The 27,637-nt window shown below is 41.8% G+C and overlaps 1 protein-coding gene across 3 annotated transcripts in view; it reads right to left on the bottom strand.

Moving 5' to 3' along the window:
* The window catches only part of LIN28B (lin-28 homolog B), a 94,046-nt gene that overhangs the window by 14,612 nt on the left and 51,797 nt on the right, over positions 1 to 27,637 (bottom strand). The window contains exon 1 of one of the 3 annotated variants that reach the window (XM_049818085.1): positions 10,210 to 10,612. The exons of the other annotated variants lie outside the window; for them this stretch is intronic. Coding sequence (XP_049674042.1) covers positions 10,210 to 10,463 — 254 coding nt within the window. The 5' untranslated portion in view covers positions 10,464 to 10,612. Of the gene's footprint in view, positions 1 to 10,209; positions 10,613 to 27,637 lie in introns of those variants that run through there. 3 annotated transcript variants of the gene reach the window in all.

Here is a 27,637-nt window from a genome sequence, read left to right as displayed (position 1 = left end):
TTTGCGGGAACCCTTCCTCACAGCCACTCCTGAAAGCTGACATACGGGTGCCACAACCCTCCACCTGTGCAATAACAAATTGTATCGGGTGTCAGTGGGAGGTATCTGTATTACTGCACCATTGTAAAAACCACACCACCAGCCTTAGGAGCTGCCGCACACTTTTCGGCTGAACTCTTCACCCTGTACTGCCCAGAGCTTCCATCGCTGCCTGCCCTCTTCAGGCACAGTCTCCCCCCACACCTCGTGGTGCTGCTTCCACCACCGGGCGTAATCCTCCTGCAGCTGGTCAGTGACCCCTGCTCCCCAGAAAGTGAAGATGAGAAAGCCCTGTCTCTTACCTACAATCTACTAATCCTTCTTCAAAAGGCTGAACAACGACCATCTGGAGATCACAGCGACCTCTTGATGGAGGGAAGACTTGAATCCAAACATGTCTTTCATGCCGAGTGGTGAACTCTCGGGGACCTTTCGTGTAGGTTAAAGTGTGCTCACTGGCTTGGGCCATACAGGTGAAGGGGAGGGCTCAGGAGCCAACCCGATAATTTTGTGGGGCTCAGCTGTAAGCTAGAGCACTGACTTGCTGGCTGTCCAGTAGAAAGCCCAACTTATACAAGACACAGACAGCAAGAAAATTCGGGTTTTGAAGCTCTTGGCAGGACCCAAACATTAAATCTAGGAACCCAACGCCTTCTGTGTGGTCAAAAATCATAATACCTGAACAGTTCTAGCCATAGAAGACGAGGGCTCGGACCTTTAAAAGTCTGGCACTTCCTACACTACTCCTGGATACTTCCAGGAACAAACCACACTCTTGAAAACCTGGAAGGCCAGAAAGCTTTGCTCCTAAATCAAGATCCCTTTGGCCCTTCTCCTTACAAACCTTCTAATTCTAAATATCCAAACACCTGGAAATACCCAATTCCAAATAACCACAGAGTGGAGGGAGACTGTGTCCCCCACTCAGGACTCTGGACCTCAAGCACAGCTCACAAATTTCCCTCATGAAAAGTCTTACCCTTCCCAGGCTCAGAAGCTGGTGATGGAGAGCGTGGCACTACTCTTTTTCTCTGTCACAGGCAGCCTGTGTGACCCTGTTCTGTATAATCAAACTTTTACAGGTATTTAAATGCCTAAGTCCCACTGACTTCAGAAGCAAGCAAGATCCTCGTAACTTTGACAATCTGAGTCTGCGCCCCTCGGGATTCTATCTGGTAAAGCAAGGAAAAAAAAATGTTATGGTACAACAGAGTACAACCGTACAGTGATCAGGCCACAAATTAATTGGCATTCACTGAACTAGAGCAGGAATCTAGCACATCCTGGACAATGCATGAAATACCCGATTTTAAAATTGTCTTTGTTATGGCTATTTCACTGCTGTCCAACTACTGGGATGAAAAGTCATAGATGTGTTATGAAAAGTTATTTCACTTATGTCTACAATCCAAACATTACACAGAAAATGAGGGCTATTGAGAGAGCTTAATTGGACTTTGCACAAACGCAGAAAAACCCTCCACAAGTCTTTTTTCATTCCCTGTTGGCAGGAAGCACAAAAAAGAGAATTAGATGCAGAAAATACACACTTTCTACATGGTGCAAAAGTCTGAACCCGAACGTCTTCAACAAACTACTGTGCTTAGGTTTCATCCCCGTTTCCTGTGAAGCTTTGCACAGCCAGTGCCACTACTGCTTGCTGTCTTGGCAGCATCAGTGACAGCTCCTGGGTTGCCTTTCTGTTTTCACACTCCGTACTGCGAAACAAGCCAGCAACAGTATGCTCTGCCAGGCAGAATGCAGGGAACTGCCAGGGATCCTGCTTGAATGCTGCAACCCATCCAGAACCATAAGCAGTGACCACGACTCCAGCTCAACTACTTCACATTTCATTCATAGCTTTTCTGTGGTAATGTGAAAATAAATGGAAGATAATCATTCAGCAAAACGCCCCCTTTTCAAGAAGAATACTTCCAAAGACATATGATCTGCTTTCATAAAACTCCCGAGGATGATCCATGCAGTAACTAAAACTGCTAGCCAGTTCTCAACAGCAAAACTTTTCACTTAATTCATCTACTTTTTTCAGTTTGTAGTGTTTGTTTAGCTTGGTTCACATCACACCTCCAGTTTTGAAACAAAAATCATAAACCATTGCATTGGCACAACTGTGGGTGTGATAAACACTGGCAGGAGGTGGGAGGGAGTAGATTAAGCAGTGAGATTCCCATCGTCCTCAAACGCTCTTGCCAGAGGAGCTGCAATGTGGAACTGCATCCTGTATCTGGGACTTATGCCTGGTCACAGCACACACACAGCCTTTACACAAATCTACTGGATTTCTACCCGGATTCATGAATATGTCAATTATAGTATTTCATTTATCTGATCTACACCAGTAGGAGTGCGTATGTGAAGGATGGATTGAAGAATCAAGCATTGGAAGTCCAGGCACAAGATGCAGATGTTGAACTTAAGTTTTATAAACAGAGTGGCTGTGGCTGAATTCCCCTTCAGTTACAGACAATCAGCTGGAAAAGAATTTAACTGACAAAAAAAGTAGCCAAGTTGGCTGCGAAGTGTGCTTTGAGTTAAATACATGCTAAATACAGCAGACAGAGATGTGTATTTTTCCCTCCTCTAAGTAAATATGTCTTTACACCATTCTTTTACATATTCCCCATAAAATCAACCATCCCTATTTCAGGTTAACTAATCCTTTTTTTGTGAACTCTCCCTCTACTCATGCATAGCAGAGCTGGGGCATTTCCCAGCTGACGCTCACGCAAGTGCTACTTGCAGCTGGACAATTTCCCTTCTACCTCATAGAATCATAGAATCATTTAGGTTGGAAAAGACCTTCAAGATCATCGAGTCCAACCATCAACCATGCCCACTAAACCATGTCCTTAAGTACCCCGTCTACTTGCTTTTTGAATACCTCCAGGGATGGTGACTCAACCACTTCCCCGGGCAGACTATTCCAATGTACCTCCACAGGTTCTGCCTTGCTGCATTCTTCTTTCTTCACTTCCCCTCCACTGCAACACTTGGTGTGGAAGCATTCCACCTGTCAGGACTCAGCAAGAATAGCTCTCTGACTACGTTCTTTCTAAGGCTATTGCGAAGATAGGGCTTGAGTCAAAAGCTGCTGCTTATGGACAGAGAGCAGTCTGGTAGCTAAAAAGGGAGAAGAGAAGGGATTGTCAAAGGTTTGTGACCAATTAGTCACGAGATGACTTCTCAGCTCCATTTACTTTGCTTGTAGTTACCTCAAATGCAGTGGGCAGGAAGCCTTTGAGAGGAGCTTGGCAACTTTGACATGCCTGTCAAATGACATCTTGTAATAATCAGGACTGCTGCATACAGTCAGAAACTAAAATGTAATTTTTAAGTATATTCCTGTCTTTGTAAGAGATATGAAAGGGCAGCACAGAGGAGCCACGAGAGTGGGTCAGAGAGTTGCACAACAGACAACTGAAAAAGGGATAAACAAGCACAGGGCTATCCACACCAAGCCCTCTATTAATAGCACGTAATGGAAGCCATCATCAGTAACACTGGCTCACCTGCTGGCAAAGCCTGGAAGGCATGAAGCAACTGCAGAGCTGTTCAATGATGGTGATGCCAAAGCGAACCTTTCAGCAGCACGCTCGAGAGGAGGCGTGCCCCACTGCAGTGATACTGCACAGCTCACCGAGGAGGAAGCTCAGCGCGGCAGGATGCTTGCTCAGGGCCTTCCTACGCAAGACTACCGATGTCGCTGGGATAACTGTTAGTCAACAACGTCAGCTGGTTTTATGCTATGCAATTTTAATCGTTTAACTTCAGGAGGAGTATAAAGTTCTGCTCCATAATTGAACTCATGATTTATGGTCAAAGGCAGCTGAGATGGTTAGGTTTCTTGTAGTATCTGTCATCCAGTGCAACGCTCACCCTGCTCTGTGGAATGCCTCGAACACCTCTGCAGCAACAATAGATGTATTCTCTCTGGAAATTACCCTAGATCTTTACCACAGAGTTAACTGCTCAAATGCTCGTCTTATAGATCATAAACCAGCTTCACAACTGAATTATCAACTTCGATATTAATTCAATAATGACTGAATTTTTATTCAAGAATGGGACAGCCTGTAGGACAGTCAGGTTTCCTTGAAGCATCTCAAAGCTGAGACAAAGAGCAAGATTTTTGCAAAATGCTGTGATAATTCCAATGCTCTATTACACTCAATGGCATAGAAATTAAAGGCCAACATACTTGTTGATATACCACTGGCTCTCTACAGCTAAAATTTTTTAAAGGTCATTATTTGCCATGTTTAACTATGCTATTATCTAGAGTATTTTGGTGGCTCTGAAAGCAACATGCTTTACAACAGAATACATTTCTGTGCATCAGTATCTCTTTTAGCTTAAAAGTGGTTTGGAGTTTTCAGGCTACCGTATGAAAAATGCTGGTGGTAACATTTCTCAGGCCTCTAATAATTTCTGCTGTTAGCTGAATACGGCTACTAATATTATAATGTCCTTAAAACATACTGTGTAAACAATATTTGACTGTAATTCTTATTTGTTGACAGGAATTTTATTTTTTAAAATGATTTAGCCAAGAAATCTGCACTGTCCAAATACTACCTACAAATTCTCTAAATGCTACTACTATGTATCTTTCAAAGAGCATCAATACCAAATGCACTTACCACACATGTTAGGAGACCCTTGCCACGTGCGTTTAGAGCGATGCTCCCTCCGGTCTGGCTCCAAAGTTAAAGCATCTGAAGTGTAAATTGTGTGTGACACAGCCAAGGAAACCCACTTTACTTTAACCTTGTTAATGGCGAGCCAGATGGAACCGCTGAGGCCACCCATTGTTCGGGTTTGCATTTTTGTGTAATGCCATGGTGTAGGTCCAAAGGGCCTCATGAATTCCCCTCCTCTGAATATATACTGTGCTGTTAAAGGCACTGAAAGGATCAAGCTCTGCTCTGAGAGCAGCTGGCTTTGTATTTTTTTTAATGGTTGTTAGCAGCAGCAGCAGGTCCATTCTACTCCCCCATTCTTCCCCTGCCCTTAAAATCCTGATCTGTCGGTTCTTGAGTGAAACCAAACCTTAACTCTCTCCTGTGTAGCACATCATACATTACCTTAGGTTCATTACCCCAAATATTCATCAAAAAGTCTCAGATTCTCCCTCCCTTGCAGCCTCAGACCCTGCCCCAGCGGTTCTTAATCACACAAATAGTCATCACTGACTTCATCAACAGTCAGGTCATAAATTCTTTCCTACCAAACCCAGGTAACCTGTGCCTGTATAATTTTTGTTAGGGATCATCGTCTTCTGAAAATTTGGTTAAATTTCCCTGTCCTGACATCTTTTGTGCCTTTAAGATGAAAACGGAAGCAAGAGGAGTTTTGAGTAAAGACAGCTCACAGCAGACTTCTCAGGCTGAGAAATAAGGGAAAGCTTGCAAATTGTTTCACACCAAGACCCATCTGTACAGTGCTTGTGATGTAGAAGATAACATCTCACAATGCCTGTGCCATGATGCAGCAACGTCAGACATTTGCCGATGAAAAGGTGCAACACACGATGTAACAGAGGTAGTGAAAAACCCACAAGACTCCTGCTGGCTGCCTAGCAGATTTCCAGCTGTGGTACGAGATATCATAAGGTTGGGAGAGGGGAGTACTGTTCTCCCCGTTTACTGCAGCTGTGGCGAATACTGTTCTGAACGGGATGCGAAAAGCATGAAGCCATCCCTCCAGCCCTTCCTCCCCAGTGGGCCTGCCATCAGAAAAGCAAACTGCACCTCACAAGAAGAAGATTGCAGCCAGAAATGACTGAATCGCACACCAAGCCCCAAATAATGTGTCTGCCTCTCTGCGAGAGGACTTGGACACACTGCTCCTAAAGACAATGCAGTTAGCATAACCTGTGAATTATATTAGAGGGATGCTGCCAAAGATTATCTGTTGTTACAGAAACTACACTGAGGCTTTTGCAACACTGGGGCTGGTCAGGTTATTAAAAAGGGCTGAGAAACCATAATCAATACTTTAGAGCAAATTCCATGACCTGTTCAAAGTGACTCGCACTACACTGGCAGAGTAAGGAAGGAAATCCCACTACCAGATCCCCAGGTCAGTGCCTCATCTGGTGTAGGAGACGCACTACTCCTTGAAATATATTCTATTCCTGCCATTCCCAGCCGGCCTATGTGCCTTTAGGAAGAGGAGCCAGGAGGCACCTGAAGCTCAGCAGCACTGAGCCTGCTCTAGTGTGAACTGGAGTAGGGAATCAAGGACCTGATTGTTTCTCTTCTTTTCTTTCCCCAAGCTGCTCTAGACACCATTGGGAAGAGCAGCTTCCCCCTTCCTACATGCTCCCCAAAAGCAGAAAAATGCCAGCCAAACTCCTTCCTGGTGTTCCTATAACCTGACGTAAAAGCTTTGGGGCAACTATGGCTAGCTACCAAAGGGGAAGACCAATGAACTGGGGAACCACAGGAAGGACACACTGGCAGGAAAGGCAGGACATGATAACCTCTACTTTCTCCCCACAGGAAGAAGGTCAGTTTAAATTCTGTCCCTCACCCCCTTATCTTTTACATACATAGTAGGGTGCAACTGAGAAAGTTATTTTTAACTTCAATATTTCTCTAATATGGTTGTCCTTAAAGGCTGCCTAGATGCTACGAGGTGGCTCAGTGGGATACACTGCACAAGGCACAGCAGTTTTATACTCACTGTGTTGTTAAAAACATTTCTAATTCCAAACCATGAATCACAGGGGAGCATGGGAGGTTCAAAAACAAGAGAAGGTCTTGGGCTCAGTAAACAATTTTTTACCCATTTCAGAGTTCATGTGGTAAACCTTATTTTAACTGATTATCTTCCCTTGCACACTGTAACAGATCCTTTCTGAAGGCCAGATTACCTTTAGTACATTTCCATTGTCTAAGAAAATAATCTAGTTAACAAAATAGAAATGCTAGGTAAGGTACAATAATAAAGGTAAGGCATGATTTGAAACTGATAAACTAACATTGCACTTCAGCCACTTTTTCTGATTTTTCCAGGTCTTCTCTATTAGCAGGATGCAAGGCTGTCATGCATATTTTGAGATCGGACTGGCTTGATTGCTGTCACCTGCAGTTTTTATGTCCTTCTTTCATGAGCACTCTTTAGCCCTAAGTCCATATCCCAAAGCAAAAGCTGTTAATAACCCTAGACTGATGTGACACTCGGTACTTTAGCACCCTAGGATGGAGATTATATGCCCCCCTTGATTTCAGCATGTTAAGCTTCCTTGAAGCTTTGTTTCTTTCAGAGGCAGCTGTCTGCATTTCCATACCTTACCCTGCCTCTTGCCACCACAGTTAAACTCACATGTGTATCAGTTAGAAAGAATAGCTGCAAAATTATTTTCCCTATGAAATCTTGTAGAATGGATTAGTTCAGCTGGTAACTTTCCTCTGATGATGACGACAACAAGAAAACCTTAAGCTGTCTTATAGAAAGGGGAATCGCCAATAAATGAGGACTTTAGGTGCCAATAACACACTCTTTGTACAAAAGGAACTCTGAATAACATTAATATCACTGTAGAGCTTTATCATAAATTATTTTTTAAAAAATGAACTGGGCTTTTTTGGGTTGTTTTTTGTTTGTTTGTTTATTTGGTTTTTAAGGTACTTGTTTAATTTTCTGGTAACTGAGGGTAATTGCAAGGTTTGCAGTAAAACTAGTTTGCTATCTCAACATCGCAAATTAGCATTTTGTAACATGCTTTTATACTTGATCAGTATTTATGAATGCTTTGAAAACTCACTGGTTCCTAGCAAAGACTAGGAAAATATGCATGTCCGGAAATATCAGAGAATATAAGTTTTCCTTTTTTTGGAAACCTGGAAAACACAACATTGAATGGATTATATACTGAGTTTCACAAGGTTACTGACACTTATGTGTACTTTTCAGCATTACAGTACTACTAGCTTTAAGTGCTGATTTTATATAATCCTTTCTTTCCATTCAGTGAGAAAATATCCTCTGAAGAACTGTCATTAAGAAAACTGAAACATTAACTTCTTGTGTATTACACAGAAACACTCTATAATTGATGCATGTAGTAAAATTAGATGGAAAGAATATGGTTTCTGCTACCGTGTGTGAAATTTATGTTATTTTTTGCTTGTCACGAAGAAGGCAGGTTAGTACATTTTAGTTCCAAAGTAAAACTCTGAAACAGTAACGCACTTAAGATAATATGATCGATGTGAAATAGCACATAGGAAACACTAGTTTTAGTACGCACCTCCAATTGTCTTCACATCATTGACAGCAGTTCAAATGAATGCAACAGAAGCAGAAAAAAAAATTAAACAGATTGCTTAGAGGAAGCTGGCAGGGAAGGAAGAGCTGTAATTACACCACACACTGCACTCCTCCAAGCCTACCACTCGCATTTTGCAAGTTTTGAGGAGCAGCTGCTGAAAGGCAGGAAGGGAACTGAGAAATGACCACTGCATACGCGCTGCTCTGCTATACTAAAATGCCAAACTAGAAGTTAACAGTGAATTAAGCCTGATCACTGCAGCTTTTAAAGGTTGCTTTTCAGCTCCACAGGGACGTCGGGCACAGAGCTGAGGAATGCTGCTTACCTTCCCAGTCAGTCGCCAACTTCCTGGTACTGTACAGTTTAATAGACAAGTTAATGGTATGGTGGCACCAAAGCATCTAAAACAGCTAAGATTTGCTTTTCTCATCCTTTTTTCTTTCCCTGGCCAGGAAAACCACAAGCTGCAGCCCCGCTAAAAGCACAGACCATTGCTCTTGTGGGGAACTGGCGTGCAGTGGGATCTGGTACTTCAGATCTGTGTGGCAGTCCAACAGGGGAAGCTTGAAGAGAAAAGGCCTTGCCTGGGACAACCCCCCAAACCTTTTGCGAGGTTTTGCCGATGCCTATTTACACCTCTGGCCTTTTGGAGGCCAAACCCAACTCCCTGCTGGGTTTCGTGCTCCTGACGCTTTCCTCCAGTGAACCCCACCGGCTCTCATATCACCACCTGCCACCAACAAGGGCAGACCTTGCATCGCTCCTACTAGGGGAGCCACAAAGCCGCTGCCACGTTGCGGGGAATGTCTCTGCCACGCCAAGCGGAGAGCACAGCATGTTTCACGTCAAGCTGCCCGTAGGGTTTCATACTCCAGATAAACTCACTGAATGCGGAGCTGTTACCAAGTGGCATCCCTCGCTCCACTACCACTCTAACCGTTTGCTCGCCGGTATCTTTTTGGGTTTTTTTCAGGATTAGTTTCTCTCAGCTATGCTCCCTGAACTGGCTCTCTGTGGGATTAGATCAGCACCAGCGACCCTGTGCGGAGAGGACCACAACACTGGCTGGTGGTGCCAGGGGGCCACGGCAGCCAGCTGGCCCCCAACAATGTGAAATTGCACCCTGGCAGAGACCTGGCTTATGGAGCCAGGGGCGGCATCCATTTCTTTTCAAGTCACAGTTCCCCTACAGGAAAAGTAACAAATGGGGATTCAATCTGTTAATGCTGTCCAGTACCTGGGAGATTCCTGTTTCTTCAGCTTGTACAGCATAGTGCAGAAAAGGTCAACAACAGAAAAGCCTAGTATGCTTTATACTTAAAACTAGTGCAGTATTGCTTTCTGAAATTTACAGTATTTTCAACTCAATAGTGCCTCTCTAACAAGGAAAAACACCCTGAAAGGCATCATTTGTCAGCCACACACACACAAAAAATCAGTTGGATTGTGAAGCACAGCTGTCTCAGTCTTTGGCTGAAGAGTTTTGGGGCGATTGTTGGGGAGAGTTTTGGCAAGCCTGGACCAGATGTAGTTGAACACTAGCTGTGTGTCCCCAGATGTCAGCGTGTGAAGAGTCCCAAGGCCTGGCTACGTATTAATGGACACAGGCACGAGATACAGAACCAGCCTTTATGCTCTTGATATTCAGCATATATGATTTACAAGCACATACAAAAGAAAAAAAATATCTCAGAAGGTTCAATGCCTACACTGACAATAACGTAAATGTACACATGTACTGCGCATTTAAGAACACCGTTAATCACGCAAGAAATTTTAAGTTAGCCCCCAAATCTGAAGGAATCTGTCCTGAATTCCTCCTGAGAAAGGGTATAGCCTGGGGTTGGGCCAACGCCATCTCTGTACCTTACCCGTCCACTGAGGAGCACATACCAATCCAATAGCACTTGGCAGGGGAATGCTGACCTGACCAGACTGCAGACTTCATCTTTCCTCCAGAGAGGCCCTTTTCCTCTGTAGAAAGAGACTGCAGCATAGGCAGAATTAAGTTATTGGCATGTTCTGCCAAACAGGTCTCTAGGGCTGCATCTATTACAGCATCCTCAGGAGAACTCTCCTGGCTACACTGCTTGACCATCTCAGCAGTCTCAGCCTGTGGGTGCATTTGGCAGTGTCACGAGCACTGCTTGTCTGAAATACCAAGAGGGGAAGTTTACAAGCGCCTGTCTTTTTACAGCGAGCACCCTGCAGCCCTTCCTCTCCCAGGACGGGCCACCCTGGGACACCCGAGCCTGCTCATCCACATCCCACAGGGCAGCAGCAGAACCCCTACCTTCAGACCACATGCTTGGCCTCCTTCCTCAAACGGTCCATGCGCGGCCAGGAAAACCAGCCCTCCCGCTCCCCAGGGTTACACACCAGCCGCAGCACACCAAGACATTCCCCCAACAGACTTCAGCGCAACCACAGCTGCGGCACACGTCTTCGTTTGTGCTGGCTTTCGCAGATAATGCGCACCCCATGCACACGCACAGAGACCCTGGGGCCCCTGGGCAGCTACAACAGGGTGAGCACCCAGCCTGCCCTGGCAGAGAGCAGCATTCCAGCCGGGCAGAGCCCTGGCCAGTCTTGCACCCTGGACCATGAGTGCAAAGCACACAGCTATGACCCGTGGTGTTCTCTGTCTCTTGGTCAGCTCACAGCTGACCCATTTTGGCACTCCACTTCCTCTGAATCATGTGAAATATGCCCATTAAAGAAGCTTCTCTAACTATTCCTCACCTTTTCTGGGGGGAAAACAGGGGAAAAAGAAAGGTGAGCACTACAGCCTGCCTCATTTGGGACAGAAGTATGCCGAAGAGCTGTCTACAGCCACTGGAAATCATCAGTCCACAGAAAGCATCAGGTCAAAAGCAGCCGTGCCTCTGTCTGCTGTGGAGAGGTGAGCACTGCCCGCTCACCACTTCTCTTTAATCCAGTCAGCCCCAGTCCCACAAACTACCTAGTTCAAATCCAGCAATCCCTTTTATCACGTTTCCTCCTCATCTCCAGTTCTTCACACCCCCATCTTCACTTCCATCCCAATTCTGCTCCTAATCATCACATTTAGCTTTTACATACTGATACGCATGAACTATTTCAGAGGTCACAGCTGCATACTTCAAGAAAACAAGGATTTTAAAACTGACAAACTTAACTATCATTTAATAAAGCACTGCCTTTTTTTTTTAAAAAAAACACCCAGTTTTGTTTCAAGTCTTCACACACCTGTCCCAGTGGAATCTTGTTTTTTCTTTAACTAAATGAGAATCTGCTTTAAGAAAACAATTCCAAGTTAAATGAAAATGGATTTATATGTCACGTATAAACTGTAGTCTCTACAGTGTAACAAAATATGCAAGCTTAAGCAAATTTACCACCTGCTACCACAGAAAGGGGACATGGTGGTATCCTGTTCCCAACACAGCATCTCATTATAGCAGCCGCATGTTTCCACTACAGTGATTAGTGTGCATACAGTGTCATGATTAATTTCCAGTACTAATACTACCTTACAATTCATATACTTTTTCACTTACAGTCTCAACCATAATCTGTAATTCAAGAATTTTTTGCAGGTTTGTGAAAACTCTCAACTGACCTTCTTACATGGGCAACACCGCAGATGCAAAAAGGGCATGTTGTGACGTTGTTACTTCTGTCGTTATACCTGGCCTAATGAGAGCAAGATAACACAGATCTATTGGTATAGCTTCATTTTATTTAATACCTCATACTGCAAAAGGGGAGTAATGTAAAACAACGCACTGTAGGATGCACCAGCAGAGAGAACCCAGAGAAAGGAGCACATCCTCTGGCCATGCTGACTACACAGACATAGACTGGGGACTGTCATCTGGTCTGAGGAAGATGTCCTACTAATGCAACACACAGCATCTTTTAGAAGCATCCAGTCATGCAGCCTCTTAGCTACCAGTGGCTGCAATAAACTAAACTGGGTTACAAAGCCAGGATTTGCCACGTTCCACAGCATCACTTTGTTACATGACTACCTGTACCAAGCTTACCTGGTGGAAGTTTGGAATAGAAAGTGAGCATCACTGTCAGCATAAGAAAGAAGTGCTAATCAGTTCCTGTCAGTTTTACCTTGCAACTATAAAATAGTTTGGTTTGTTGTTTTTTTTTTGTGGGTTTTTTGGTTTTTTTTAATCAATGAGGGTCATCAACACGTACATCTCATTCTGAAGTGATCTCTTATTAAGTCATCTTCCTTTTGATACCCACTTTCTTCAATACAGCTGAGGCAACCTTTCATAAATCTATTGTATATTCATTTATGTGTATACTATATATGCGTACACAACACACATGTACACAACAGATTTAATAAAATTTTTTTTGGCTCTTCACAATTAGAGTCAATCTTCTATAAAACGCATCTTAACATTACACTAAAGACTATTATTGATCTGGCAAATTCAAAAGCTTTCAAATTTGACTCATTCACATTTTTATGCAAAAATCAAGCAAGAAATGTGGGTCATTAAGAAAAATGAGATATAACAGCTTAGATATTTAAGATATACTTCTAAGTATTTTATGGATAGCTATCACCTAAAGTATCTCATAAGACATTCACGTACACCTGGCAGTTGGGAGCAACTATAACCACTACTTACAAAGAAAACCAACATGTGCATTTGCTGGCTTCTCATTCAAATTAGCAGCTAGTAACAGATGAGGAACACAAAACCCAGTAGTCCATTCAACAAAAAAGGCCACCAATAATCCCGGTTTCTGAAACTCTCTGAACTCAACTGCATTACTACAAAAGGTATTTTCTGATGAGTTCTTGTTTTGAAAAGGCGGGGGGCAGTGCAGGCTAAACCCTAGAAAGCAAAGCAGAAGAAATCATCTCTTTATGGCAGTTCATGGTAAGGAAGTGACTCAGCTGAGGCAAATTACAGAGCCCATTTGGAGACACTGATTCTGAGAGCACTGGGGGCTGCAGTCAGAAATCTGGCACAGCTGTACTGCCAAAAATTTCAACCTTCAGAAGCACATAAGCCTGAAAATACTACTTGCAGTAATTCTAACCAGTTTTGTCTAGCTTTGCAGCAATTTTTTGTTGTGAAAAGAACATGTGAGGGAACTGAGGATATATTCTCTACCTACTCCTCACACAGATCAAGCAAAACCAAAGCAGGGTTTCATCATAAAAAGTCAAATATAATTTCCAATTCATTCAAAAATTGTATTATAACTTATTTCAGTTTTGAATTATCCCAGCCGCAAACTCAGCAAGCAGTCCACTCTGCCTTGCAAGCTGCTGCACCGAAAACTTGGAGGTAGTTCTTCCTACCTTCAGAACTAATGCAACAGTAACTAAGGGATGAAAAAACTCCAGCACCCTGCTCTGCACTAGAGTGCTTTTTGATCCATAGATCTCAAGTATCTATAGACTAATTTTAAAGGGTGGGCAAAAGATAGCTAAGAAAAGTAGGCTTGTGGACAGGATGTTCAAATCACCAAACATCATGAAACAAGAGGATACACCCATGCAACACAAATCCTGGGGAGCAGGTCTTCCAGATTAAAAAATGTGTGTATCACTGCTCTTCAAATAGCCAAGAATCACAATTACTATTGTAATTAAAAACAGCAGTGATTTTAAGTATTGTACGGACTAAGAAGGAAAACAATTCTGCATTGAAGACTTTACTATCTAAACAGACAGAACAGAGGGAAGGTACAGAAAGGGCTTAGGCAAACGAGAAAGTTATCTTAAGTCATGTCAGGCACACTATCTTTGTAGTTGCTTAGCTTTTTTCCTTTATTAATTAACAAGTCCTCTGTTCCTTCACAATGATTCACGTGCTCTCACAAGTGGGTAACCAAAGCCGTTCTGTAAAACAGAATTAGCTCTCCATCCATCAATCCTACCGGTTTATTTAACCACAGAGAGGGCTGGCAAGCAAGAATCACAAAATGGCTGATCAGAAGCTACCCCATTTTATCCCAAGAATTCAAGTGGGGAACAGATCTCCAAGACACAACAGCCTTCAGGGTTGGTCCTGCCCCTTCAAATGCTCCCTGTTTCCCCTACGCCTGTGGTACTCCCGGGGATGTGGGCCACAGTCGGCCATGGCAGTACCGCCGGGGATGCAGGGCACGCCGGTTCACGGCAGTACCGCCGGGGATGCAGGGCACGCCGGTTCATGGCAGTACCGCCGGGGTCACAAGGCACAGCCGGCCCTGGCAGCCCTTCCAGCTGGCAGAGCTTCTCCAGCCACCCCAGTGAAACGGCAGGAAGGAAACAAAGCAGTGGCTGTGTCCGTGGGAACGGTCCACGGGCTGCTGCAGTCCACAACAGCTCCTCCTGCCTTCCCTTCCTTCTTTTCCTTCCATGAAGGGGGAAGAAATGGTGGTGATCATTTTGCTCAATTTCCCCTCAGGTGCAAGTCAGGGCTAAAAGCTGCAAAAAGGTTTCAGCCTTCAGAGGAATAGTTTGGAAAGTTACAAGCTTGCAAAGGGGTTTAAATCTCACACCCTTCACTATCAAAGGAACAATAATAACATATGGAAGTTAGACTGAGGCTTACAGATGGCTGTCTGCTTGAGTTTAGCTGTATTTTATAGTACTTTAATTTAATTAGTAGCCATACCTATAGGAGAAGTACCATAATCCATGCACTGTTAGTCAGAGGCTGAGCTGTGAGATATCCGTAACTTTTTATTTCCTGCTAGGTGTGTTTGCATGCTGAAAACACTAGTCTGGCTTTTGCATGTGATACTGAAACCACCTTTATGTGCACTTTAAACAAGCAAGACACAAACGTGATTGCTTACACAAATCCTTGAACTTGCATAATTTTCAGTGTGGAAAGGTGTCTTTTTTCTAGATGATATCATCTTTGAAATCGATTCTACAGATAAAAGATGAAGACCTCATTCTTCTAAAAACACCTACTAATGAATTTCAACCTATGACAGACAAGAACAAACAGATAGTGCTGTGTTTTCTTGTAAATCAACTTATAATCTATGAAAGAACATTCCTTGGTGACAAGTTTGCATTGGAAAGGAGTTCACATTTGAAAAGCTGTAACAAAAAGAGAGGCTTACAAATGTTTTTAAGCATCACAGTCTGGAAATTTTAATATAGGAATATTTTTTCCCATGTACTGAGAGCACCTGTATTGTCCAGTGAGACCCAGGTATCTTCAGCAGACCACAAGCAAGATTCAGGTTCCACAACACTTACTATTGCTGTTTGTAAGAAACAGAGCTAATTAAGTGCATATAGACTACTGTATGATCAGATTCTGAATTATTATCCTAAAAAAATGTTACACAAAAGCATTTAGTATACAAAATACATAGTGCGTTTATACTGAACAGGCATTATGTTTCTACAATTAAAAAAAAAATTCTTCAGTGTTAATATCCTCAAATAATATAAATTGCTTGCATCAACAAACACAGTACAATTAGCTTGTTACCCTTAAACTGAGTTTAAAATAAGCAAATTGTTTGATGACTTTGATGTTTTCCACCCAAAATGTGCTGGCTAATTTTTCCATTCCAGTTCCCATTCCAGTCTTTTAACTGCCTTAATCTCCTGCCCTCAGATGTTGACCTCCTAAGAACAGAGGTCATAGGTTAGCACAGACAGACCTCAAAAGATCTGGACTATCAATTCATGCCTGAAAGATTTCTCTTCCACAAAAGAACCACTAAAAAAGCAAATTCCAAAATCCAGCTCCACAGGCTGCATAAAGTATAAACTTGTTGATTTGTTACATTCAAAAATATTCTAAAAAGATTGGATCTAAACAGTATGAATTAATTTCTGTAGGATACAAAAATAAATAAAACCAATGGCATCGACACGGAATAATGACTGAACTTCAAAGATAAAAAAAGAAAGTCTCTCTAGACAGGAGAGAATTAAGAGTTGGCATCTTTAACCACAAATATGTATGTTTCAAATGTTTCTAATCTCTAAATTTGAAAGTAGCATTTTTCCACACCAGGCATTTTTAAACATGATTTGTTTTCTTGTAAGGGTGAAAGTATGAGATTAGCTAACTCAGAAAACAAAGCAGCACCAGTTTATACAAATTTTACTGATTACTAGTGAGACTACTACCTCATTTTCTTGCCATAATCAGCCATACAACAGATTCCTTGCTGCTTGTTTGGTCAATGAGCGTACAGCTCTCATTAAAAAAATGCCAGATGTTTCTTTTCTATGCATAAATGAAATGTATAGATTGTAAAGGAGAAAGATAACTTCATGAGGCTCCACTGAGTTAGAAATACAGGGATAACAAGAATGAACCATTGGATAAAATTATTTCTGAGCTCCAAGTAAAATTTGTACATTACACAACATACATAAGGAAAAAAATTCTAAAAGTGAAGTGACTAATGACAGTCCCACATTTAACAACATAAAATCCCATTGAACTATTTAACAAAAAGTAAATTAAAACACTCTGTGGATTCTTTTTTACTTAGAAAACTAAAATGCTTAGCACAATTTAAGTAATTATTAAAAGGAGATGTAGGCACATAGTCCTATCAATTATTATGTGAGCAGCTAACAATGATTCTCAAAAAATATATCAAAGCACAAAAACATGGAAAAATGAGCCTGATCAACAGGATGTTAAAGATTTTTCATATACTTACTAGAAAGAAGTGATTTAGAACAACTAACTCAGGAAAAAGAATGTAAATAAATTTAAATATTTAAAAAGGTAAATAAATAGGCTTACATCTGAGCTATATAAAATTTCTAATCCTATTGCCAACTACTGACGATTCCCTCCCATTGATGAAAGAAGTAACACTGCATAATTTTATAGAACAACTCGTCTCATTATGCAGACACAGACTGACAGACTCTATTGTTTTTACATTATTAGTTTAGCACAACAAAAAGGAAGAGGTACTAATTTTAAACACTAGCAAATCCGAAGCTGAATTTGAAACATTGAACTATTTCAGCTTTTTATATTGGTCAAAAGATATCCATTTATCATTGAGGAAATCAAAGCATTCTGGTTAAACTTTGATGCAAAGGCTGTTGCAACGTTAATTGCAGACAATGAAATAAGAGCAGTCTGTAGTTTGCTATTGTTTTCAGAGCTGTCTGACGTAAATTAAATGCTTAGTATTTAAACTGTCCAACAGCTAAAAGAGTAAAACGCCAAGTAACTTCTAGGCTAAAGAAAGCTATTCAGCACAAGACCAGTGCAATTTAAATCAATTTTTATACTTTCAACTATTCATTGTAAAAGCTCTAGTGCCAGGAGACTCAACACCAATAAGATTATAAATGAACAGAGATCAAAGAAAAGAAATTGTTTAGCTCAGTCCCATATTTCATAGTGACCCTTCACAACTCTTTCCTCCTTCACCATTCCACGGGTCTGTTACTGAGCAAACCCAGCTCCCTCTACTCCATCAATAACGCTGGCCTCGGCTCACTATTCCTCCAGCTCGGCCACCTTTGTTGTCTCTTGCACCTGTATGTGCAATTTCTTCCATGAAACCAGTCTCTTCATCATCATCCTACAACGTCACAGTACAGTTTCAAAGAAAAACCAGTCCAAATCCCCAAGCCTAGTTGCTAGTCAGAGGAGCACTCATTACCTACAAATTCAGCATTCAAAAAAGAAGGAAACAATCTACACTGTAGTAACAGCCTGCAAATCAACATGTGAGTTCTCCTACATGGCTTTTTCTCAATTGCTGCACAAAATAAGACAGTTATCGTATACTTCTTTTTTAGCCTACTCAATTAAATGGTTAGACTTACCACTAAATCCAGCTAAATCTTGAACACAATACAGAAGTACTGACTTTGGGGCTCTCACTAAGATCTCTTCATACATAACAAATATTAATTACTTTGCAATGGCTTTATGAAACTGTGTGGTTTAATTGGTCTCAATGAAACGCATAGGATTCTGGAGCACAAGAAAAAAGCCAAAATAATTTTCCAGAGGAGCCTTATTCTAGGTGCCCAATTTGAAATATTAGCACCCATAGAGCACTTACTGTTTTATAGCACCCAATATGTTTAGGGCAAAGCTCAAACTGAGCAACTGTTACAGCTGGGAGCATTTGGTGGTTCTGCAAAACAAACTCCAGATGTGTCACGTTTGTCACCTGGTAAACGAGGAACACACAATAAGCAAAGTACTGCAAAAAGTCCCATTTCAGATCAACCCTCCCAGATCTGCTAGAATCACCTCAGTCTTCACAGGGCTGCAAAGCAGGACCTTACCTTACATCCCACCTACACTTCAGCTCCTTGTGCATTAGCTCTTGCCTTGCAGCAACATTTCAAAATGGAGGAAACTTTGATTCAGTCCCTGGTTGTGCCTGAGAGGATTCAGGCTTCTCTGCACTCCCTGAAGAGCGCCTGAACTACCAGCTTTGAGGTGATCATTTGGAGATTGGGAAAACTCTGTCCTTCTCATACTGACATTTTTAACGGTCTGTCCTCCCCTCCCCATGCCCTTCTCTTCCCTCTCCTTCCTCATCTCCCCTGTGTTTGTGTTTTCACATTTGTGCTCCTTCCTAATCTTCTCCCTATCCACCGTCCTTGAAATATCTTCCTGTCACCCTGCCTGAGGGATCGTGGACATCACAGGGCCATTTCTGTTTAGGCTCCACTGTCTCTTCTCTGAACAGCTTCCCATAGCCAGAAGAAGCAACTGCAAAGTCCCACTCAGTCCTGCTACTTCTGGATGGAGGATGCCACATTGCTATGCAGGGGTGGCTTAAACGGGTACTTTTTTCCCAAAATAAACTACCTTTCCTGGTGTAAATATGCCCTTAAACCCACGATTTCTTTCAGGACATAGCCTGTGTCTTACTACCTGCTTAAGAAGTGCTCTAGCACACTGTAGGGGCACCTGGGGGTTGTGGGGTGTCACAGTGGGAGTAGCAGTAGCATGCCTGCACCACCACTAGAGAGATGACTATCTCTGTGACACATTCCTCTTGTATAATGAGCTGCTGAGCTTCTTGACAAAATAAGATATTAAAGTAAATTCAGATTTTCAAATGATTCATATTTAAGTAGGTTTGATCTTTAAGTGTCAAGGACAGAAACACGAAGCCGCAGCTAATAAAAGAAAGATCTGTAGTGATTTGGAATTCTATTACTGCACAGACTTTATTAATTTGAAGTTAAAGCGCTCCAGAACGTTTATTCCTTCTGAAGAGCTTCAGATTCATCAACAGCAATAAATCAAAGGCAACATTTTGGGAATATCTGATTTAGCAGCTATGCTATAATTCAGTTTTCTCCAACTTTCAAGTTCTTGGTATCTTTTCCAACAGGCCAAGATATATGGCAAGTTTTTCCATCATCTGGAATCACCATTATAATCTTTCCTTAGTGTTATATATTTATTATGTGCTTTGAGTATGTTTGCTAGGTGATGCTGGAGCGCAACACATCAAGAAAAGCAAGGAAATGCAACTGTTTTCCTAAAATAAAAAGGATTTGCATTTTAATTATTCACACTGAATATTTTTGTAGTAAAATATAGCCCAGACTGTGTGCATCTATTTAAAAGACAGTTCATCCTGTGAGCAGTTCTGTTCCCAGTTCATTGATAGCTATAGCACATCACATGAGCAAAAAGCAGCACAGTCTGTAGTCAGGGCCAACATCAACTTAAAAAGAAATTTCCACGATCGGGGAAATATTTTCAAATAATCCCCTCTTCTCTACTACTTTCAAAGCACGGGCTTAAGTATTTATTGAGTTGGGCCCTGAAAATGTATGCACATTTTTGTTTATTCTTGTCTCCTTCAAAGTAGTATATTAGTATAGTAGTAAGAAATTAAACAGCAAGGGATAAATTTGAATTAAGAAAGAAGATGCCAGTTATATTAGGAAGATTTTTGGAAACAGAAATGGTGTTTTGTAAATTACTTACTAAAATACTTTTAACATACACTCTACTGAAGTTATGCATAATCTCTTAAATTGAGCAAAGTTCTCAATCCTTTCTTACTTCTAAATTCCTTCAGATATGGGGAATCATTACACCATAGCAAAGGGCTGAATATATGCTGGCACTTTACTGTAATTGAGAGAGAGCTCATCCCTTGATGAGAGGGTGAAATGCTCAGAAAACACGAGAAGACATCCGATTAAAGAAAAATATTCTGCATTCCAAAACCAGTGTATTTACTTAAAAAAACCCATCTGCTGTGCAGGGACAGCTTTACTCTACATGAGGCTGCATAAAACGACACCTTCCTACTCACTTCATCTGTTCCTTGTACATTTTCAGAATTGTATCTACTTACTTTAGCACCAAATCTGGATTTCTTATAAACACTATGAAAAATTTGGGGCCTATCTCTTCTTAACTGTACACGCATATGAACAGATACCAAAGACAACTTTATTCAGGCTCTACTCTCTTCTTAATACAAGCTTGTAATGAAGAAAATTAGGCTTGGATATCACTTAGTGGTATCGCTGCCACCAGTTTCCTAGGTCTTGCTTTAGCACAGAAATTTGCATTCACGTGAAGCACATGAATAGCCTTATCAGAAGGCACATCTGATGGAAAGGAAGCACACGGTTTTGTGTGTTTTGTTGATTTGTACACCTAAGTGCAAAGCCCAATTCCTACCCGCACCTGAGCGAGCAGGCTGAAACACTGCATGGTCTTGCAAATTCACCAGCAATGCAGGATCTGAAAAAAAAGCCCTTACTTTCAAGTTGCCTTGTGAAGAAATCGGTAGTTAAATCATGCAAAACTAGAAAACGGACTTTCAAATGAACAAGGAATTGCCTGTATTACCACCCAGCACACTACAGTGTGCCGGGGTACCCCCAAAACAACTCTGACCTCGGTTTCAGAAGCAGTGCAGCTGTTAAGGGATCAAATTAAGCTTTGTAGCCTGCATCTAACTATGGGCACTTGGCTCTGCAAATTAAACAATGTTCTCTACATTTAAAATTTGGAATGGGATTTCTTCCATGTCTTCTGAAAGACAAAACCTTTTATTCTAATAATATACATATTGTTATGCACAACTGTAACCATTTCTATACCTAGCTCCAACATTCAAGTACTGATCTTTCAGCTCTGCATCCTGGCTCCTGACTGTTAGAGCTATGGAAATAAGCAGGAAGAGAAATCCATTATCTCTTGAGGAAGGCAACTCCCAATGCTGTGGGCTGGATCTGGGGGCAGAAGCTAGGCCAGCCATGGTTTGCTTTCTTCTGAGAGGTGACACTTTCCTGCTTGTAGTCTCACTCTGGAGCACTCACTCTACCGTAGCTCTACACCTGGCATTTCCAGAAGACTGAAGTTTAGCTACACCCGAGGCTGGAGATGGAATCATACCAAATAGTGTATGGTCCATTGATACTGGGCGCTATGCACACCAGTCAGTGGCAGTTGTTTTGTCTTTCCTCCCTTAAGCCACCTTCCTTTCATCTTTTCGTGAAGAAAATACTTGGGCCTTGGAGATCTGATTCTATTCTCATCAAGCTGCACAGACCAAGTCCTGGAAGCACACCGTGTGTTTGGTATGCAGGAAGGCTGTGGCTGCTAAGCTCCCTTAAACACAGATGGATGATGTAGATTTTACCAAGGGCTGTCTAATGAATATATGCAGTAATACTTTTCAGAGGCTTCTAACATAGACTTGGATGGGTCTGCACAAAGATGAGGAAAGATTAACCCGCTGCCCTAGAGATCCATCTCCAAGCCAGCTTGCCAGCTTTCAAGCCTCCGATCCACAGCACCAAGTGGCAGCTATTTTTAAAAGCTACCTATTTTTTAACCATATTAATAAAGCCCTCTGGTTTTATCCCACTCTTGGAAAACCCTGAACTGTTACTAAACCTTCCAAGAAGTTGTCAGTCAGAAAAAAAAGAACAAGTATGGAAAACTTTGTCCCTAATGATTGCAGTCCAGCAAAGACATAACCTTCTTGAAGTACTGGAGTAGTGCAAAGCTCTCAGGCTTTTTGGTTTTTTTGCTGCTGCCTTTTATTTTTATTTTTTTTAATGTAGCAGCATTCTGCTGCTCCTGTTATGAACAGCTCATACTAGTTTAGTGGCTTATGATGGCACAGTCAGCAAATATCAATAATAAGACCATGTAAGAAAGCACGTCTCAGTGTGTTGATCCCCATTGTCTAAGTGGGCAAATCACTAACTATATAAAACTCTGCACAAATAATCTCAAATTTTGCTTGAGGATCCAAGAGGAAGTTGTACCCAGCAACTCGGTACTTAACACATCATCTAATTGCCTTTTGCAGATTAGGTGTTGATACTGAGGAAATGCCTAAACCACCAATTGCCAGAGATGGAAAGCTATAACTCCCTATTTCTTACAGTCCCTCCTTAAACACATGCTCCTGTTGGAAAGAGGATAGTAGGCCAGAGGGACCTCATTTCACATGGCAGTTTTCATGTAAGAGAACAAAACTATGGTGGTCTTTGCAGTGCGTAAGCCTAAGAGGGGTCTCAAACATCGCTGGAAGGAGAAACTGAACACTCAACAGAACCACTGTGAAGCAGGAAAAGAGCCAACAGGCAAGAAAATGCCCTACGCTTGAAAAATGGGAAAAGCAAGAATGAAAACTGGAAAGAAAGGAATTCTTACCATCTAAAACCAGGTGAAGGAGAGTCAGGGAGAAGGAGGAGGTGTTCACGTTTTAATTTCTTAAACACCACCCCTGAGTAAGATCCTTTCGCAAGGCTGTATTTTTAAGATGTCTGTGTAAAAGACATGCAACTTCTACCTTACTTCTGTGCCAGCTTCCTCTTTAGAAAATGGCAGAGCTGTGAATGCGATCTACCTTGGAAAGGAGTAGGAAAATTCAATCCTTTAACAGTGACATCCTGCCACCATTTTGTGCTAAAGGCTACAACTCCCTGAACTTTTTATCTGTTTCTCTGGTCGGCTGGGCACTCTCGCTTTGTCTGCCCCCGTTTCACCCCGGTGCTGTTCAGGACCTGCCCAAAGCAGGTCCCCAGGGCTGACTGAGGGCAGGAGCGGACGTGCCCCCTGAATCGTAGCTGTGTGTGGTGACCACCAGCCTGGTTTTGCCTCCCAGCTCTTGCGCGAAGGGACTCTGACAGGCTTTCTCCACCCGCCTCCGCCCGATCTGTCTATTAAGCACGTACGAGCTTCTCCCATTTTGGTACTACTTCAGGGGCTTCTCCTTCCCAGCCCATACCACTCCCATTATCCATGTCCCCTTCAGAAAAATCTGCTCAGCTCGAGCCACAGGAGGCTTTTCTATGAAAATTAAACTATACATTTGAGTGCAATTCAGTCAGTAGAGATGGAGTTGACCTAATCTCAACTTTGAGTTGTGACTCAAAGCTTTGAGAAGTGACTTTGTATCACGTAACTTTGCTGTCCTAAACTAGCTCTCCTACTCCTGTTAAGTTCAATCCAAATGTCCTCCACAGCACTCCACCATCCTGTCATCTCTGCCTGCATCACACCAGTTTAGTGGCCGTTTGTGCAGATCACGAGCTTTTAAAGAAGACTTTTAAGATTTTCTTATTATAGTCTGACTTCACATCATCCACAGAATGTCTCCAGATATTAAAGCACTTTTCTGACTCAGACACAAACTAATTTTAAGTGACAGTTCATCAGGGAAGTATTCCGTTATTTAATTACAGCCCCCCTTCCCTAAGTGGCTGTATTTCCACCCAAATGGTGGTTTAGAAATATATTTTTCTTAATTTTAAAATTATGCTTTTGGCCATGTCCAAGAGGTACTGGCAAACACCATTTATTGCATCTTAACACAAACCCACTTCTTTTCTAGTTGTCTCTCCTTCATAGATGTCTACATCGGAAAAAGGTTTTTGAAGTGTTACATAGGTGCTGCAGTGCTCATTACTGTTTAGCCAACTGAGCTAGAAATACACAGCTATTTCACTAGCCATATTCCCAGGACATAATTCACCATCACCCTTTATCCAGTAGCAATGCTTCATTAAGCTCCCTCATTTCCAGCAGCTCCCAACTCCCTCCCTCATAGCTTACTTGCAGGGCTGTGCTATAAACCACATCAGTGAAAAGTTTCATGTCAAACCCAAAATCTCACAACATACTGCTTATTTATTACACGTTTAAATCCAAACCACTTACTGATACATGTCACCCGTGCTAGAAGGCTTCCCTGCCACAAGTGTGATGTTAGCAGAGGGTAGCATAGGACTGAAATACCATAAATTAGAACTGGGAGATGGAGCTGTACCCTTAATTATTTCTTCCTTGCCCCTTCCTTCTTGCTTTACTTTATTGCTTCCATTTTGGTGTAAATACTTCAAAAACAAACAAAAAAAGAAAAAAAAAATGTTGTCATCCTCCCCATCACCCCCGAAACGTTCCATGTGAAAGAAGTGCCAAGCTGAGCAGATTCAGCACTACAGACACTCTGCTGAAAAAGTATCCAACTTTGAGCCCCTACTAGGAGTATTTACATATACTGGATAATAAATCTAGGTCCCAAAGATAACTCTAGCTTCTAGTCCTGTGAGCATCATGCATCTTCTTTGTTAATATTGTGCCAAAGGTCTGTAGGTCAAATTTATTTAAATATAACCTGCACTAAAGAACATTTTCCCAGCTATATAAATTTATAAAAATAATCTTAAATAAAAATTACAACTGATAAAATGGTCCTTTACCTGGTTTAATTTTAGGTCACATACAAACACTGGGAATGTTTGTTTCATTAAAAAAAATGGGCACATAATTTTTTTTTCCTTCCTTTTCCCTCCTCCAAACTTTATTCTGAGATTGTGGGCTAGGTTCTGATTTCATTTATTCTACTCTAAATCAAGATTTCACAGACTTGTCTACAAGTTACTAAGCAGATGATTAAGGTGTGAATTCAGAGTACTTTATCTTTTTCTGCATCAGCTCCCTGAGGTCATTCCTAGAGAGCAGCGTAGCATGCTTTTGTGTCAGCTCAGTGTCAAAGTTGAGCAAAACACAGTGTGTTCGGCATGTGGTAAGAGCTCCTACGAAGGGAGCCGCAACCTGCTGCAGTGTAACACGTTGCAAATTCATCCCCTGGTTTACTTGGGTAAAGACCAGCCCTCCCAGTGCATCTCTGCCATAAAACACCACTTCTGAACCCAGCGCTTGTCAGATGCAAATCCCAGCCGAGTCTCATTTAGAAACCTCCCCTCTAGCCCACATTACTCTAGACACTGTGAAACAATACATACATAAGACACATGGATATTACAATAGCTTAAAGTAAGGTCTGGGAACCTAAAGCCTGCAGGCTGCTTATAGCCACAGCTTCATTTCACATGGACCACAAAAGACTTTCCCTTCCTCGTACTGGCATGCACTAACATGCTGGCTGAGAAAGATGCTGAAGTGGCCAATGCACCGACAATTACAAACGCTTCCCACCTATGTTATAAAACTAATGTGGCCCACAGTAATGCTGAAGGGGAAATGTTATCACAGCAAGGTCCCCACAGCAACAACACTCCGCAAATTACAGAGACTCTGAGTCTATTGTGGAAGCCCCACAAAATCTACCAACAAGCATCAGTATTGGCAACCTCAGTGTCATGACTTTTTTTCTCCCCCTCTGTACATATTGCTGCTTTTCCCTTTCTTTTTCCCACCTTTGCTATTTCTAACTCCTTCTGTCAGTCTTGCCTTCTGCCTTAATACACCATTAATAGAGAAACGGGATCCTTGTAAAAGATGCACTGAGGCTGGGCCCTCACACTGTTACACTAATAACATGGAAAAGAGATGAACACAAGAAGTTGGAATTAGCTTTCATAAATGGAGGCAGTTCTCACAGTACAACAGCAATCTTTAAAAAAATTTCCACTACGCATGTTGGAAACGCACTTTTTTTATTGGCTAGGCATTCAATCAAAACTAATTTTCCTTCAATGAAAGACACTGCTCCTCACTGAGTGGCAATGCCAACGCTACTTCAAACATTTCAAATTTCAGACTTTTTTGGTGTCTTATGACTTAAGTGTATGACTTTTGAGATAGAAGTGGGTAGATGTTTTTGCCCACATTTTCATATTCAAATTCAATTTAATTTTGAATTTTTCCTTCTTTAGAGGCAAGCAAACATTAAAGAGTACACTGTCTCATAGATCACCCCTCCACACTGTTTTTCAGGGTATATCTGTTCAATTTTTTGTATGCTTTAGCTATGAAAAAACATCACTGAAAGTAGGATTCATCTCACCTAACTAAATTTAGAGACTTATAAGGGAAGTATCTACAGCACTGGAGCCAGGGTCCTTTTGTAGCCCCTGAAGAAAAACAGCCACAAGGCAAGATTCATCCCCAACATTTTAGATGCTTCCCTAGGATGAGATGAATTGCACTCTGAAAGTACTGCTTCCTCTGCATTGACTACACTGTGCACTGTAGATATCTATATTTGTTCAAATCCCTGCCTCCTTCAATATGAAGTTTTTCCTGTATACTTACAACCTGTCCCTTTAAATTTCAAGGTTTTTGAAGCAAGTCTTCCTTCATATACATTCACAACAAACAGGACAACAGTATCATGACTGCATGACTGTGGCCTTTATTTTCTGCCACAGTATGAAACATCAATAACAATGGTAATGCTAATACCCTAAACAGATTAGTAATTACAGTCCATGGAGAACCAATGGTTTAAATAAGAACTATACTGGAAGCCTAGCTCAAAAAAACCCCAAACAAACAAAAAAAAACCCAAACCCCAAGATTTTTCACAGCCATTGCATGCAACACAGCTCTAAAAGGCCAGATATGGTGAGCAATCAAAAAGAAAGCTTTGTCTGGCTTACAAAGTCTCTCCTTGTTGTGGTTATGGACTCTGATCTGTTACAGCAGCAATAAATTTTGTTCATGGCCTTTAGCTTTTATAAAGAAGGTGAAAGAGGGACAACTATCATGTTGTCTCCAGTCCTTAATTAAAAAAAAGGAAAAAAAAAAAGACAGAGGGGAAAAAAAAAATAAAAGAAGCCTTTTAACAGAGGTGGGGACCAGTGGAGTTCATCTATAGCCAGCAAAGGCTTCCGATCCTTGGGCTACACTGCCTTTCCAGGTGACCCCCTTTTTCCCAAGCTACTCTCTGCCTCAGAATTTGCAATGGAAGAGAGGCACCTCTCAGTCGTGCCATACATCAAATGCTGCAGGTAAAACTTGGCTGTTCGGATAGTCTTACTAGGATCCTTCACAAACTATGTATTCTTCTTGATCTCAGTCATTACAGCTACTGGGCTGGGCAATGCCATGAGGAAAAAAAAGAGAGATTCAC

Source organism: Accipiter gentilis, chromosome 15 (genome assembly GCF_929443795.1).
Source record: "Accipiter gentilis chromosome 15, bAccGen1.1, whole genome shotgun sequence".
NCBI lineage: Eukaryota > Metazoa > Chordata > Aves > Accipitriformes > Accipitridae > Astur > Astur gentilis.
The sequence above is the reverse complement of the archived record's forward strand: the minus strand, read 5'-3'. Positions and strand labels throughout refer to the sequence as shown.